This window comes from Anomaloglossus baeobatrachus, unplaced genomic scaffold (assembly GCF_048569485.1).
Source record: "Anomaloglossus baeobatrachus isolate aAnoBae1 unplaced genomic scaffold, aAnoBae1.hap1 Scaffold_574, whole genome shotgun sequence".
Classification (NCBI taxonomy): Eukaryota; Metazoa; Chordata; class Amphibia; order Anura; family Aromobatidae; genus Anomaloglossus; species Anomaloglossus baeobatrachus.
The window spans coordinates 78,128-93,171 of record NW_027444936.1 but is presented as its reverse complement, the minus strand read 5'-3'; the positions used below and the strand labels follow the sequence as shown (position 1 = coordinate 93,171).

General features: G+C 55.9%; 1 protein-coding gene across 1 annotated transcript in view; it reads left to right on the top strand.

Moving 5' to 3' along the window:
• The first annotated feature begins 11,239 nt into the window (after positions 1-11,239).
• Positions 11,240-15,044, top strand: part of LOC142284800 (phosphatidylinositol 3-kinase C2 domain-containing subunit gamma-like) — a 51,722-nt gene continuing 47,917 nt past the window's right edge. The window contains exons 1-3 of the mRNA XM_075333223.1: positions 11,240-12,348; positions 12,570-12,652; positions 12,725-12,879. Of these exons, the coding sequence (XP_075189338.1) occupies positions 12,277-12,348; positions 12,570-12,652; positions 12,725-12,879 (310 nt within the window). The 5' untranslated portion in view covers positions 11,240-12,276. The remainder of the gene's footprint in view (positions 12,349-12,569; positions 12,653-12,724; positions 12,880-15,044) is intronic.

Genomic DNA, 15,044 nt, shown 5'->3' with positions numbered 1-15,044 from the left:
TATTGTGTTATGAAGCCCCCATTGTCCTCCATATAGTATTATGTAGCCCCCATATGCACTATGCAGCCCCCATATAGCACAATGCAGACCCAGATAGCATTAGGCACCTTCATGTAGTATACAGCACACATATAGCACAATGCAGACCCAGATAGCAATAGGCACCCTCATGTAGTAGACAGCACACATATAGCACAATGCAGACCCAGATAGCAATAGGCACCCTCATGTAGTACACAGCCCCTAAATACCACAGTGTAGAGCCAGATAGCATTAGGCACCCTCATGTAGTATACAGCCTGCATATAGCACAGTGTAGAGCCAGATAGCATTAGGCACCCTCATGTAGTACACAGACCTATATAGTACAGTGCAGACCCAGACAGCACAGTGCAGAGCCAGATAGCATTAGGTATCCTCATGTAGTACACAGACCTATATAGTACAGTGCAGACCCAGACAGCACAGTGCAGAGCCAGATAGCATTAGGCACCCTCATGTAGCATACAGCTTGTATATAGCATAGCCTGTATATTGCACAGTGCAGAGCCAGATAGCAGTAGGCACCCTCATATAGAATACAGTGATTAATACTCAGTGGCGTAACTAGAGTTTGATGGGCCCTGGTGCAAAATTTGGACCGGGGCCCCCTCCACGTACACCGACACTTAAGGTGCGGGATAATGACACTGACACTCGGGGTACAGGATAATGACGCTGACACTTGGCTCTTACCCTCAGCACCCAGGTTTCCCATGATCTGAAATCCCTCTATCAGTACCCTGCTTTCCCATGTTCTGATATCCATCTTGTCCTCAGCACCCAGCTTTCCCATGCTCTGCTATACATCTCTCAGCACCCAGCTTCCCCATGCTCTGCTATACATATTTCCCTCAGCACCCAGCTTTTCCATAACAGAGTAAAGCTGGGTGCTGAGAGATGTATAGCAGAGCATGGGAAAGCTGGGTGCTGATAGATGTATAGCAGAGCATGGGAAAGCTGGGTGCTGAGAGATGTATAGCAGAGCATGGGAAAGCTGGGTGCTGAGAGATGTATAGCAGAGCATGGGAAAGCTGGGTGCTGAGAGATGTATAGCAGAGCATGGGAAAGCTGGGTGCTGAGAGATGTATAGCAGAGCATGGGAAAGCTGGGTGCTGAGAGATGTACAGCAGAGCATGGGAAAGCTGGGTGCTGAGAGAAGATGTAAAGCAGAGCATGGGAAAGCTGGGTGCTGAGAGAAGATGTACAGCAGAGCATTGGGAAAGCTGGGTGCTGAGAGATGTACAGCAGAGCATGGGAAAGCTGGGTGCTGAGAGATGTATAGCAGAGCATGGGAAAGCTGGGTGCTGAGAGATGTATATCAGAGCATGGGAAAGCTGGGTGCTGAGAGATGTATATCAGAGCATGGGAAAGCTGGGTGCTGAGAGATGTATATCAGAGCATGGGAAAGCTGGGTGCTGAGAGATGTATATCAGAACATGGGAAAGCTGGGTGCTGAGAGATGTATAGCAGAGCATGGGAAAGCTGGGTGCTGAGAGAAGATGTATAGCAGAGCATGGGAAAGCTGGGTGCTGAGAGATGTATAGCAGAGCATGGGAAAGCTGGGTGCTGAGAGATGTACAGCAGAGCATGGGAAAGCTGGGTGCTGAGAGATGTATATCAGAGCATGGGAAAGCTGGGTGCTGAGAGATGTATATCAGAACATGGGAAAGCTGGGTGCTGAGAGATGTATAGCAGAGCATGGGAAAGCTGGGTGCTGAGAGAAGATGTATAGCAGAGCATGGGAAAGCTGGGTGCTGAGAGATGTATAGCAGAGCATGGGAAAGCTGGGTGCTGAGAGATGTATAGCAGAGCATGGGAAAGCTGGGTGCTGAGAGATGTATATCAGAACATGGGAAAGCTGGGTGCTGAGAGATGTATATCAGAACATGGGAAAGCTGGGTGCTGAGAGATGTATAGCAGAGCATGGGAAAGCTGGGTGCTGAGAGATGTATAGCAGAGCATGGGAAAGCTGGGTGCTGAGAGAAGATGTATAGCAGAGCATGGGAAAGCTGGGTGCTGAGAGATGTATAGCAGAGCATGGGAAAGCTGGGTGCTGAGGGAAAGAGCCTTTTTCCCTCAGCACAAAACATCCCCATCCCATACTTGTATCTTTGTCCTCCTTGTATATAGATCTCCAAATACTATAATGGCCCCCACATAGCCTTCCGTAAATTATAAAGGGTCCCACATAACCCGTCATATATTATAATGCACCCCCATAGTTCTCCATGTATTATAATTCACCCCATAGTACTCCATATATTATACTGCACCACAGTCCTCCATGTTTTATAACGCACACCCATGTGTGTCCATGTGTAAGGTAGCCTCCATATTCCTCCATATATTATAATGTAGCCCCCATAGTGCTATATGTATTATAATGTAGCGCCATAAACCATCATATTGCATTATGCAGCCCTATACTCCTCCATGTATAATGCACCTCTAGTCCATGTATAAGGTGTCCTTCATGTTTATTATGCAGTCCCATAGACCTCCATGTATCATGCAGCCAGGCCCCTCCAGGCCTCCATGTGTCATGCAGCCAGCAAAATAAAAAACAAGTACCTCTCTTCTCCTTCCGACCCCTGCGACTGCGGTAGTTACGCCCCTGCCCCCATATGTCACACACCCTGCACCCCCATATCACACACACTACACCCCCATATCTCACACACCCTGCACCCCCCAGATCTCACACACTACACCCCCATATCTCTCACACCCTGCTCCCCATACAGCCTGCACCCCCATATCACACACACTACACCCCCATATGTCACATACCCTGCTCCCCATACAGCCTGCACCCCCCATATCACACACACTACACCCCCATATCTCTCACACCCTGCTTCCCATACAGCCTGCACCCCTAGATCTCACACACTACACCCCCATATCACACACCCTGCTCCCCATACAGCCTGCACCCCCCAGATCACACACACTACACCCCCATATCACACACAGCCTGCACCCCCATATCACACACACTACACCCCCATATCTCACACCCTGCTTCCCATACAGCCTGCACCCCCAGATCACACACACTACACCCCCATATGTCACATACCCTGCTCCCCATACAGCCTGCACCCCCCAGATCACACACACTACACCCCCATATCACACACAGCCTGCACCCCCATATCACACACACTACACCCCCATATCTCTCACACCCTGCTTCCCATACAGCCTGCACCCCCAGATCACACACACTACACCCCCATATGTCACATACCCTGCTCCCCATACAGCCTGCACCCCCCAGATCACACACACTACACCCCCATATCACACACACTACACCCCCATATCTCTCACACCCTGCTTCCCATACAGCCTGCACCCCCAGATCACACACACTACACCCCCATATGTCACATACCCTGCTCCCCATACAGCCTGCACCCCCCAGATCACACACACTACACCCCCATATCACACACAGCCTGCACCCCCATATCACACACACTACACCCCCATATCTCTCACACCCTGCTTCCCATACAGCCTGCACCCCCAGATCACACACACTACACCCCCATATGTCACATACCCTGCTCCCCATACAGCCTGCACCCCCATATCACACACACTACACCCCCATATCTCACACACCCTGCTTCCCATACAGCCTACACCCCCATATCTCTCACACCCTGCTTCCCATACAGCCTGCACCCCCCATATCACACACACACACACACACACTGCTCCCCATACAGCCTGCACCCCCCATATCCCACACACACACACACTGCTTCCCATACAGCCTGCACCCCCCATATCCCACACACACACACACTGCTTCCCATACAGCCTGCACCCCCAGATCACACAGACTACACCCCCATATGTCACATACCCTGCTTCCCATACAGCCTGCACCCCCCATATCACACACACACACACTGCTCCCCATACGGCCTGCACCCCCCATATCCCATACACACACACACTGCTTCCCATACAGCCTGCACCCCCAGATCACACACACTACACCCCCATATGTCACATACCCTGCTCCCCATACAGCCTGCACCCCCAGATCACACACACTACACCCCCATATCTCACACACCCTGCTTCCCATACAGCCTGCACCCCCATATCTCTCACACCCTGCTTCCCATACAGCCTGCACCCCCCATATCACACACACACACACTGCTCCCCATACGGCCTGCACCCCCCATATCCCACACACACTGCTTCCCATACAGCCTGCACCCCCATATCTCTCACACCCTGCTTCCCATACAGCCTGCACCCCCCATATCACACACACACACACACACTGCTCCCCATACGGCCTGCACCCCCCATATCCCACACACACTGCTTCCCATACAGCCTGCACCCCCATATCTCTCACACCCTGCTTCCCATACGGCCTGCACCCCCCATATCTCACACACCCTGCTTCCCATACAGCCTGCACCCCCATATCTCTCACACCCTGCTTCCCATACAGCCTGCACCCCCCATATCACACACACACACACACACTGCTCCCCATACGGCCTGCACCCCCCATATCCCACACACACACACACTGCTCCCCATATGGCCTGCACCCCCCATATCCCACACACACACACACTGCTTCCCATACGGCCTGCACCCCCCATATCCCACACACACACACACTGCTCCCCATACGGCCTGCACCCCCCATATCCCACACACACACACACTGCTCCCCATATGGCCTGCACCCCCCATATCCCACACACACTGCTTCCCATACAGCCTGCACCCCCATATCTCTCACACCCTGCTTCCCATACGGCCTGCACCCCCCATATCTCACACACCCTGCTTCCCATACAGCCTGCACCCCCATATCTCTCACACCCTGCTTCCCATACAGCCTGCACCCCCCATATCACACACACACACACACTGCTCCCCATACGGCCTGCACCCCCCATATCCCACACACACTGCTTCCCATACAGCCTGCACCCCCATATCTCTCACACCCTGCTTCCCATACAGCCTGCACCCCCCATATCACACACACACACACACTGCTCCCCATACGGCCTGCACCCCCCATATCCCACACACACACACTGCTCCCCATACGGCCTGCACCCCCCATATCCCACACACACACACACTGCTTCCCATACGGCCTGCACCCCCCATATCCCACACACACACACACTGCTCCCCATACGGCCTGCACCCCCCATATCCCACACACACACACACTGCTCCCCATATGGCCTGCACCCCCCATATCCCACACACACACACACTGCTCCCCATATGGCCTGCACCCCCCATATCACACACACACACACACACACTGCTCCCCATACGGCCTGCACCCCCCATATCCCACACACACACACACTGCTCCCCATATGGCCTGCACCCCCCATATCCCACACACACACACACTGCTCCCCATATGGCCTGCACCCCCCATATCCCACACACACACACACTGCTCCCCATATGGCCTGCACCCCCCATATCCCACACACACACACACTGCTCCCCATATGGCCTGCACCCCCCATATCACACACACACACACACTGCTCCCCATATGGCCTGCACCCCCCATATCACACACACACACACTGCTCCCCATACGGCCTGCACCCCCCATATCCCACACACACACACACTGCTCCCCATATGGCCTGCACCCCCCATATCCCACACACACACACACTGCTCCCCATATGGCCTGCACCCCCCATATCACACACACACACACACACTGCTCCCCATACGGCCTGCACCCCCCATATCCCACACACACACACACTGCTCCCCATATGGCCTGCACCCCCCATATCCCACACACACACACACTGCTCCCCATATGGCCTGCACCCCCCATATCCCACACACACACACACTGCTCCCCATACAGCCTGCACCCCCCATATCACACACACACACACACACTGCTCCCCATATGGCCTGCACCCCCCATATCCCACACACACACACACTGCTCCCCATACAGCCTGCACCCCCCATATCCCACACACACACACACTGCTCCCCATATGGCCTGCACCCCCCATATCCCACACACACACACACTGCTCCCCATACAGCCTGCACCCCCCAGATCTCACACACACACACACTGCTCCCCATATGGCCTGCACCCCCCATATCCCACACACACTGCTCCCCATATGGCCTGCACCCCCCATATCCCACACACACACACTGCTCCCCATACAGCCTGCACCCCCCAGATCTCACACACACACACACTGCTCCCCATATGGCCTGCACCCCCCATATCCCACACACACACACACTGCTCCCCATACAGCCTGCACCCCCCATATCCCACACACACACACACTGCTTCCCATACAGCCTGCACCCCCCATATCCCACACACACACACACACTGCTCCCCATATGGCCTGCACCCCCCATATCCCACACACACACACACTGCTCCCCATATGGCCTGCACCCCCCATATCCCCCACACACACACACTGCTCCCCATATGGCCTGCACCCCCCATATCCCACACACACACACACTGCTCCCCATATGGCCTGCACCCCCCATATCACACACACACACACACTGCTCCCCATATGGCCTGCACCCCCCATATCCCACACACACACACACACACACTGCTCCCCATATGGCCTGCACCCCCCATATCCCACACACACACACACTGCTCCCCATATGGCCTGCACCCCCCATATCCCACACACACACACACTGCTCCCCATATGGCCTGCACCCCCCAGATCTCACACACACACACACTGCTCCCCATATGGCCTGCACCCCCCATATCCCACACACACACACACTGCTCCCCATATGGCCTGCACCCCCCATATCCCACACACACACACACTGCTCCCCATATGGCCTGCACCCCCCATATCCCACACACACACACACTGCTCCCCATATGGCCTGCACCCCCCATATCCCACACACACACACACTGCTCCCCATACAGCCTGCACCCCCCATATCCCACACACACACACACTGCTCCCCATATGGCCTGCACCCCCCATATCCCACACACACACACACACACACTGCTCCCCATATGGCCTGCACCCCCCATATCCCACACACACACACACTGCTCCCCATATGGCCTGCACCCCCCATATCCCACACACACACACACTGCTCCCCATATGGCCTGCACCCCCCAGATCTCACACACACACACACTGCTCCCCATATGGCCTGCACCCCCCAGATCTCACACACTACACCCCCATATGTCACACACCCTGCTCACATATCTCACCCTGCCTGTACCCCAACTTACCCCTCTCAAACACTCTGCACCCCTGCACATGCTTCTGTCAGTCTGCAGCCCTCATATGCCACTCACCCTGTAGCTCCATCTTCCCTCATATGCACTCACCCTGCAGCCCCCCTCCCCCTCATGTCCCCTCTTTTCTTATTACCAGTCATCATGTGTCTCTTGCTTTCTGCCGGCCTCCTGTGTCTCCTCCCACACAGTCACATGGGCGTGACATCATCGCAGGTCCTGCAGGATGGAGATCCCGTCTGCTGTGCAGGTCAGGAGCACTCCTGCAGCTCAGACATGGCTGGTGGCCTCTCCAGGTCAGGGGCCCCTCTACTGACACTGGGCTCCCCTGACTCACAGGCCGGCCACTACACATAGACGCAGAGCGGCTGCCGGGCCCCTATGTGTACTAGTGCCGGTCTCCTCGGCGCATCGTGCATTGCTGTCGCTCGCTCGGACCTCTCAGCAGGCGCGCAGTGATGACGTCACCGCGCTCGCTGCAGAGCTGTCAGAAGAACGCCGACAGTCACAGCGGGGAGAATGATAAGAGAGCGCCGCTCACTCTCATCATTGCTCTCACCTGTATCCGCACCTGCGATGCCGATGCAATTGAAAGCGCGATCCTCGGCAGGGGGCGGTGACAGCACGGCCACCGGGCCCCCCCTGAGTAGCGGTGCCACACTCCTGCCACCGCGAGTGGCCCCCCCGGCAGCTCAGGGCCCCGGCATTTGACCGGGTTTGCCGGGTGCTGGCGCCGGCTCTGGGTGGCGTCACACAAATGACTCTTATCTCCCCTGTAAATACTCATTAAAAAGCCCCCAGGACACGGGACCGGGCAACGGGCATCAGTGACATTCCCCAGTTATACACTGCCCGGGACCGAGTACCCCATAACCCTGGGTGACACACTTTCCCTAAGTGCAACTCGCCCTAACCACGGCCTAATGGAGTGTCGCTAAATTAACAGTGTGCGCAACGAGTTGTGGCCTCCTCCTTACCCGGGAATGGGATACCACACCTCTGGCTGAGGTGCTTTACCTCTGTGGCAACAGGAGCCTCAGGGGCGCCACAGTTACATTGGGTCTTATCCTCCAGTCACCTCCAGAGCTGCAGTCACTATTCTGCTGTTACATTGTGTCTTATCCTCTAGTCACCTCCAGAGCTGCACTCACTGATCTGCTGTTACATTGTGTCTTATGCTCCAGTCACCTCCAGAGCTGCGGTCACTATTCTGCTGTTACATTGTGTCTTATCCTCCAGTCACCTCCAGAGCTGCGGTCACTATTCTGCTGTTACATGATGTCTTATCCTCCAGTCACCTCCAGAGCTGCACTCACTATTCTGCTGTTACATTGTGTCTTATCCTCCAGTCACCTCCAGAGCTGCACTCACTATTCTGCTGTTACATTGTGTCTTATCCTCCAGTCACCTCCAGAGCTGCTCTCACTATTCTGCTGTTACATTGTGTCTTATCCTCCAGTCACCTCCAGAGCTGCAGTCACTATTCTGCTGTTACATCATCTCTTATCCTCAGTCACCTCCAGAGCTGCAGTCACTATTCTGCTGTTACATTGTGTCTTATCCTCCAGTCACCTCCAGAGCTGCAGTCACTATTCTGCTGTTACATTGTGTCTTATCCTCAGTCACCTCCAGAGCTGCAGTCACTATTCTGCTGTTACATTGTGTCTTATCCTCCAGTCACCTCCAGAGCTGCAGTCACTATTCTGCTATTACATCATGTCTTATCCTCAGTCACCTCCAGAGCTGCACTCACTAATCTGCTGTTATATCATGTCTTATCCTCCAGTCACCTCCAGAGCTGCAGTCACTATTCTGCTGTTACATCATGTCTTATCCTCCAGTCACCTCCAGAGCTGCAGTCACTATTCTGCTGTTACATTGTGTCTTATCCTCAGTCACCTCCAGAGCTGCAGTCACTATTCTGCTGTTACATCATGTCTTATCCTCAGTCACCTCCAGAGCTGCAGTCACTATTCTGCTATTACATTGTGTCTTATCCTCCAGTCACCTCCAGAGCTGCAGTCACTATTCTGCTGTTACATTGTGTCTTATCCTCCAGTCACCTCCAGAGCTGCAGTCACTATTCTGCTGTTACATCATGTCTTATCCTCCAGTCACCTCCAGAGCTGCAGTCACTATTCTGCTGTTACATTGTGTCTTATCCTCAGTCACCTCCAGAGCTGCAGTCACTATTCTGCTGTTACATCATGTCTTATCCTCAGTCACCTCCAGAGCTGCAGTCACTATTCTGCTGTTACATTGTGTCTTATCCTCCAGTCACCTCCAGAGCTGCAGTCACTATTCTGCTGTTACATTGTGTCTTATCCTCAGTCACCTCCAGAGCTGCAGTCACTATTCTGCTGTTACATTGTGTCTTATCCTCCAGTCACCTCCAGAGCTGCAGTCACTATTCTGCTGTTACATCATGTCTTATCCTCCAGTCACCTCCAGAGCTGCAGTCACTATTCTGCTGTTACATCATGTCTTATCATCCAGTCACCTCCAGAGCTGCACTCACTATTCTCCTGTTACATCATGTCTTATCCTCCAGTCACCTCCAGAGCTGCAGTCACTATTCTGCTGTTACATCATGTCTTATCCTCCAGTCACCTCCAGAGCTGCAGTCACTATTCTGCTGTTACATCGTGTCTTATCCTCCAGTCACCTCCAGAGCTGCAGTCACTATTCTGCTGTTACATTGTGTCTTATCCTCCAGTCACCTCCAGAGCTGCAGTCACTATTCTGCTGTTACATTGTGTCTTATCCTCTAGTCACCTCCAGAGCTGCAGTCACTGTTCTGCTGTTACATTGTGTCTTATCCTCCAGTCACCTCCAGAGCTGCAGTCACTATTCTGCTGTTACATTGTGTCTTATCCTCCAGTCACCTCCAGAGCTGCAGTCACTATTCTGCTGTTACATTGTGTCTTATCTTCTAGTCACCTCCAGAGCTGCAGTCACTGTTCTGCTGTTACATTGTGTCTTATCCTCCAGTCACCTCCAGAGCTGCAGTCACTATTCTGCTGTTACATTGTGTCTTATCCTCCAGTCACCTCCAGAGCTGCAGTCACTATTCTGCTGTTACATTGTGTCTTATCCTCCAGTCACCTCCAGAGCTGCAGTCACTGTTCTGCTGTTACATTGTGTCTTATCCTCCAGTCACCTCCAGAGCTGCACTCACTATTCTGCTGTTACATTGTGTCTTATCCTCCAGTCACCTCCAGAGCTGCAGTCACTATGCTACTGTTACATTGTGTCTTATCCTCTAGTCACCTCCAGAGCTGCAGTCACTATTCTGCTGTTACATTGTGTCTTATCCTCCAGTCACCTCCAGAGCTGCAGTCACTATTCTGCTGTTACATTGTGTCTTATCCTCCAGTCACCTCCAGAGCTGCAGTCACTATTCTGCTGTTACATTGTGTCTTATTCTCCAGTCACCTCCAGAGCTGCAGTCACTATGCTACTGTTACATTGTGTCTTATCCTCTAGTCACCTCCAGAGCTGCAGTCCCTATTCTGCTGTTACATTGTGTCTTATCCTCTAGTCACCTCCAGAGCTGCAGTCAGTGTTTTCCTGGCCAGTGATGTAGGCACGTGACAGTATTTTCTGATCCTTGTGACTCCTCATTGTTTCTCTTTTTTTGCAGAATATTTGCTGTATCTATGGGATCGGCCAATGAACATTGGTTTTTCGGATCATGTGATGAACTTCTGTTCGGTTGATGAAGCCTCAATATTCCCTGCTCCTTCGAGTTTTCAGAGTGCACCTGTGAAGAAGTTTTTGAATGAAGCTGCCCCTCCTGATGTGTTTGGCCCCTCCCCTCCTGATGTGTTTGGCCCCTCCCCTCCTGATGTGTTTGGCCCCCTCCCCCTCCTGATGTGTTTGGCTCCTCCCCTCCTGATGTGTTTGGCCCCTCCCCTCCTGATGTGTTTGGCCCCTCCCCTCCTGATGTGTTTGGCCCCTCCCCTCCTGATGTGTTTGGCCCCATCCATTCTGATGTTTTTCCCTCCGCTCCTCCTTATGTATTTTCCTCCGCCCCTCCTGTGTTTGGCCCCTCCCCGCCTGATGTGTTTGTCCCCGTCTATCCTGATGTTTTTCCCTCCACCCTTCCTAATATTTTTGCCTCTGCCCCTCCTGATGTGTTTGGCCCCCCTCATCCTAATGTTTATGCCTTTGCCCCTCCTGGTGTTTCTGGTCATGCCCCTCCTGGGGTGCCTGGCCCCGCCCCTCCTGGGGTGCCTGGCCCCGCCCCTCCTGGTGTGTCTGGCCCCGCCTCTCCTGTTGTTTCGGGGGTGCCTGGCCCCGCCCCTCCTGGGGTGCCTGGCTCCGCCCCTCCTGGGGTGCCTGGCCCGGACCCTCCTGGGGTGCCTGGCCCCGCCCCTCCTGGTGTGTCTGGCCCCGCCCCTCCTGGTGTGTCTGGCCCCGCCCCTCCTGGTGTGTCTGGCCCCGCCCCTCCTGGTGTGTCTGGCCACGCCTTTCCTGGTGTGTCTGGCCCCGCCTCTCCTGTTTCGGGGTTGCCTGGCCCCGCCCCTCCTGGGGTGCCTGGCCCCGCCCATCCTGGGGTGCCTGGCCCCGCCCCTCCTGGTGTGTCTGGCCCCGCCCCCTCCCAGGAGACACTTTCTTATGGATTCATCACTGGCAGTTGGCTGGAGGAGCGGTTGTCGTGGTTTCCCCAGCCGCCGTCTCTTCACGGCGAGGACACTGATGAGGACGAGCCGGCGGCACCGATTACCGGAGGCTTGTGGATTGGGTTTGAGAATTTGGGTGACGTGAGTGCTCCGACCATCCATCATATCCACAGTATTGGGGAGCGCGGCTCCGCGGGGGGCTATACCTGGAGCCGCGAGAGGAGCCGCACGCTGGATGTCCCCGCCTGGCCGGGGGATGGGCCATACACAGACCCCAATGCCATGAGACGCCGCTCCTTGTATGATGCTCACATGGGTGCAGCACACGGACACCGTCATGAGCCTCCGGACACGGTCAGTATCATGGAACACTCTGCTTTCTCTGGGGTTGCCATGGTAATAGCCTTGCTACAGAGAGTTCCTGTCATGTGACCTCTCCTCATCAGAGTGCACAGTCACATGACAGGAAGTTCATACTAATGTTACCATGGTAACCCAAGAGCAACTGCGTCCCACAGAGAGTGTGGGGATTTGGCAGCGCCTGGTCACGTGAGCACCTTCTTTTTCTTCCTCAGTTGAGTGGCTGGAGAATAAAGCTGCGAGAGGCTCCGGGGAGGCGGGAGCCGGAGGTCGCTGCATTCTGCGCTGCCGTCTGCCGGTACGTCTATTATTGTGCGGGGGCGGAGCTCTCCCAGTCACATGACGGCTGTTGCCCCGCTTTCTCTTCCAGTATACGGCAGGGGTTTTCCGCCTCTGACCCATCCTGCAATGCTGGGAGAATCTGGAGCATGGCCGTCCCCTTTCCAGAAAACGTCCGAGACTCCGAGGTGGAAATCTCCATCGCTGGCGCCGAACTCCACCATCCAATGCACATGGTCCAGAGAGGTGAGAGCGGCTCCTGGGGGGCACTGCGGACGCTGTATACAGGGGGGGCACTGCGGACGCTGTATACAGGGGGGGCACTGCAGACGCTGTATACAGGGGGGGCACTGCGGACGCTGTATACAGGGGGGGCACTGCAGACGCTGTATACAGGGGGGGCACTGCGGACGCTATATACAGGGGGGGCACTGCGGACGCTGTATACAGGGGGGGCACTGCGGACGCTGTATACAGGGGGGGCACTGCGGACGCTGTATACAGGGGGGGCACTGCGGACGCTATATACAGGGGGGGCACTGCGGACGCTGTATACAGGGGGGGCACTGCGGACGCTGTATACAGGGGGGGCACTGCGGACGCTGTATACAGGGGGGGCACTGCGGACGCTGTATACAGGGGGGGCACTGCAGACGCTGTATACAGGGGGGACACTGCGGACGCTGTATACAGGGGGGGCACTGCGGACGCTGTATACAGGGGGGGCACTGCGGACGCTGTATACAGGGGGGCACTGCGGACGCTGTATACAGGGGGGGCACTGCGGACGCTGTATACAGGGGGGGCACTGCGGACGCTGTATACAGGGGGGGCACTGCGGACGCTGTATACAGGGGGGGCACTGCAGACGCTGTATACAGGGGGGGCACTGCAGACGCTGTATACAGGGGGGGCACTGCAGACGCTGTATACAGGGGGGGCACTGCGGACGCTGTATACAGGGGGGGCACTGCGGACGCTGTATACAGGGGGGGCACTGCGGACGCTGTATACAGGGGGGGCACTGCGGACGCTGTATACAGGGGGGGCACTGCGGACGCTGTATACAGGGGGGGCACTGCGGACGCTGTATACGGGGGGGGCACTGCGGACGCTGTATACAGGGGGGGCACTGCGGACGCTGTATACAGGGGGGGCACTGCGGACGCTGTATACAGGGGGGGCACTGCGGACGCTGTATACGGGGGGGGCACTGCGGACGCTGTATACGGGGGGGGCACTGCGGACGCTATATACAGGGGGGGCACTGCGGACGCTGTATACAGGGGGGGCACTGCGGACGCTGTATACAGGGGGGGCACTGCGGACGCTGTATACAGGGGGGGCACTGCGGACGCTGTATACAGGGGGGGCACTGCGGACGCTGTATACAGGGGGGGCACTGCGGACGCTGTATACGGGGGGGGCACTGCGGACGCTGTATACGGGGGGGGCACTGCGGACGCTATATACAGGGGGGGCACTGCGGACGCTGTATACAGGGGGGGCACTGCGGACGCTGTATACAGGGGGGGCACTGCAGACGCTATATACAGGGGGGGCACTGCAGACGCTATATACAGGGGGGGCACTGCAGACGCTATATACAGGGGGGGCACTGCAGACGCTATATACAGGGGGGGCACTGCGGACGCTATATACAGGGGGGGCACTGCGGACGCTGTATACAGGGGGGGCACTGCGGACGCTGTATACAGGGGGGGCACTGCGGACGCTGTATACAGGGGGGGCACTGCGGACGCTGTATACAGGGGGGGCACTGCGGACGCTGTATACAGGGGGGGCACTGCAGACGCTGTATACAGGGGGGACACTGCGGACGCTGTATACAGGGGGGGCACTGCAGACGCTGTATACAGGGGGGGCACTGCAGACGCTGTATACAGGGGGGGCACTGCAGACGCTATATACAGGGGGGGCACTGCAGACGCTGTATACAGGGGGGACACTGCGGACGCTGTATACAGGGGGGACACTGCGGACGCTGTATACAGGGGGGGCACTGCGGACGCTGTATACAGGGGGGGCACTGCAGACGCTATATACAGGGGGGGCACTGCGGACGCTGTATACAGGGGGGACACTGCGGACGCTGTATACAGGGGGGACACTGCGGACGCTGTATACAGGGGGGGCACTGCGGACGCTGTATACAGGGGGGGCACTGCGGACGCTGTATACAGGGGGGGCACTGCGGACGCTGTATACAGGGGGGGCACTGCGGACGCTGTATACAGGGGGGGCACTGCAGACGCTGTATACAGGGGGGGCACTGCGGACGCTGTATACAGGGGGGGCACTGCAGACGCTGTATACAGGGGGGGCACTGCAGACGCTATATACAGGGGGGGCACTGCAGACGCTATATACAGGGGGGGCACTGCGGACGC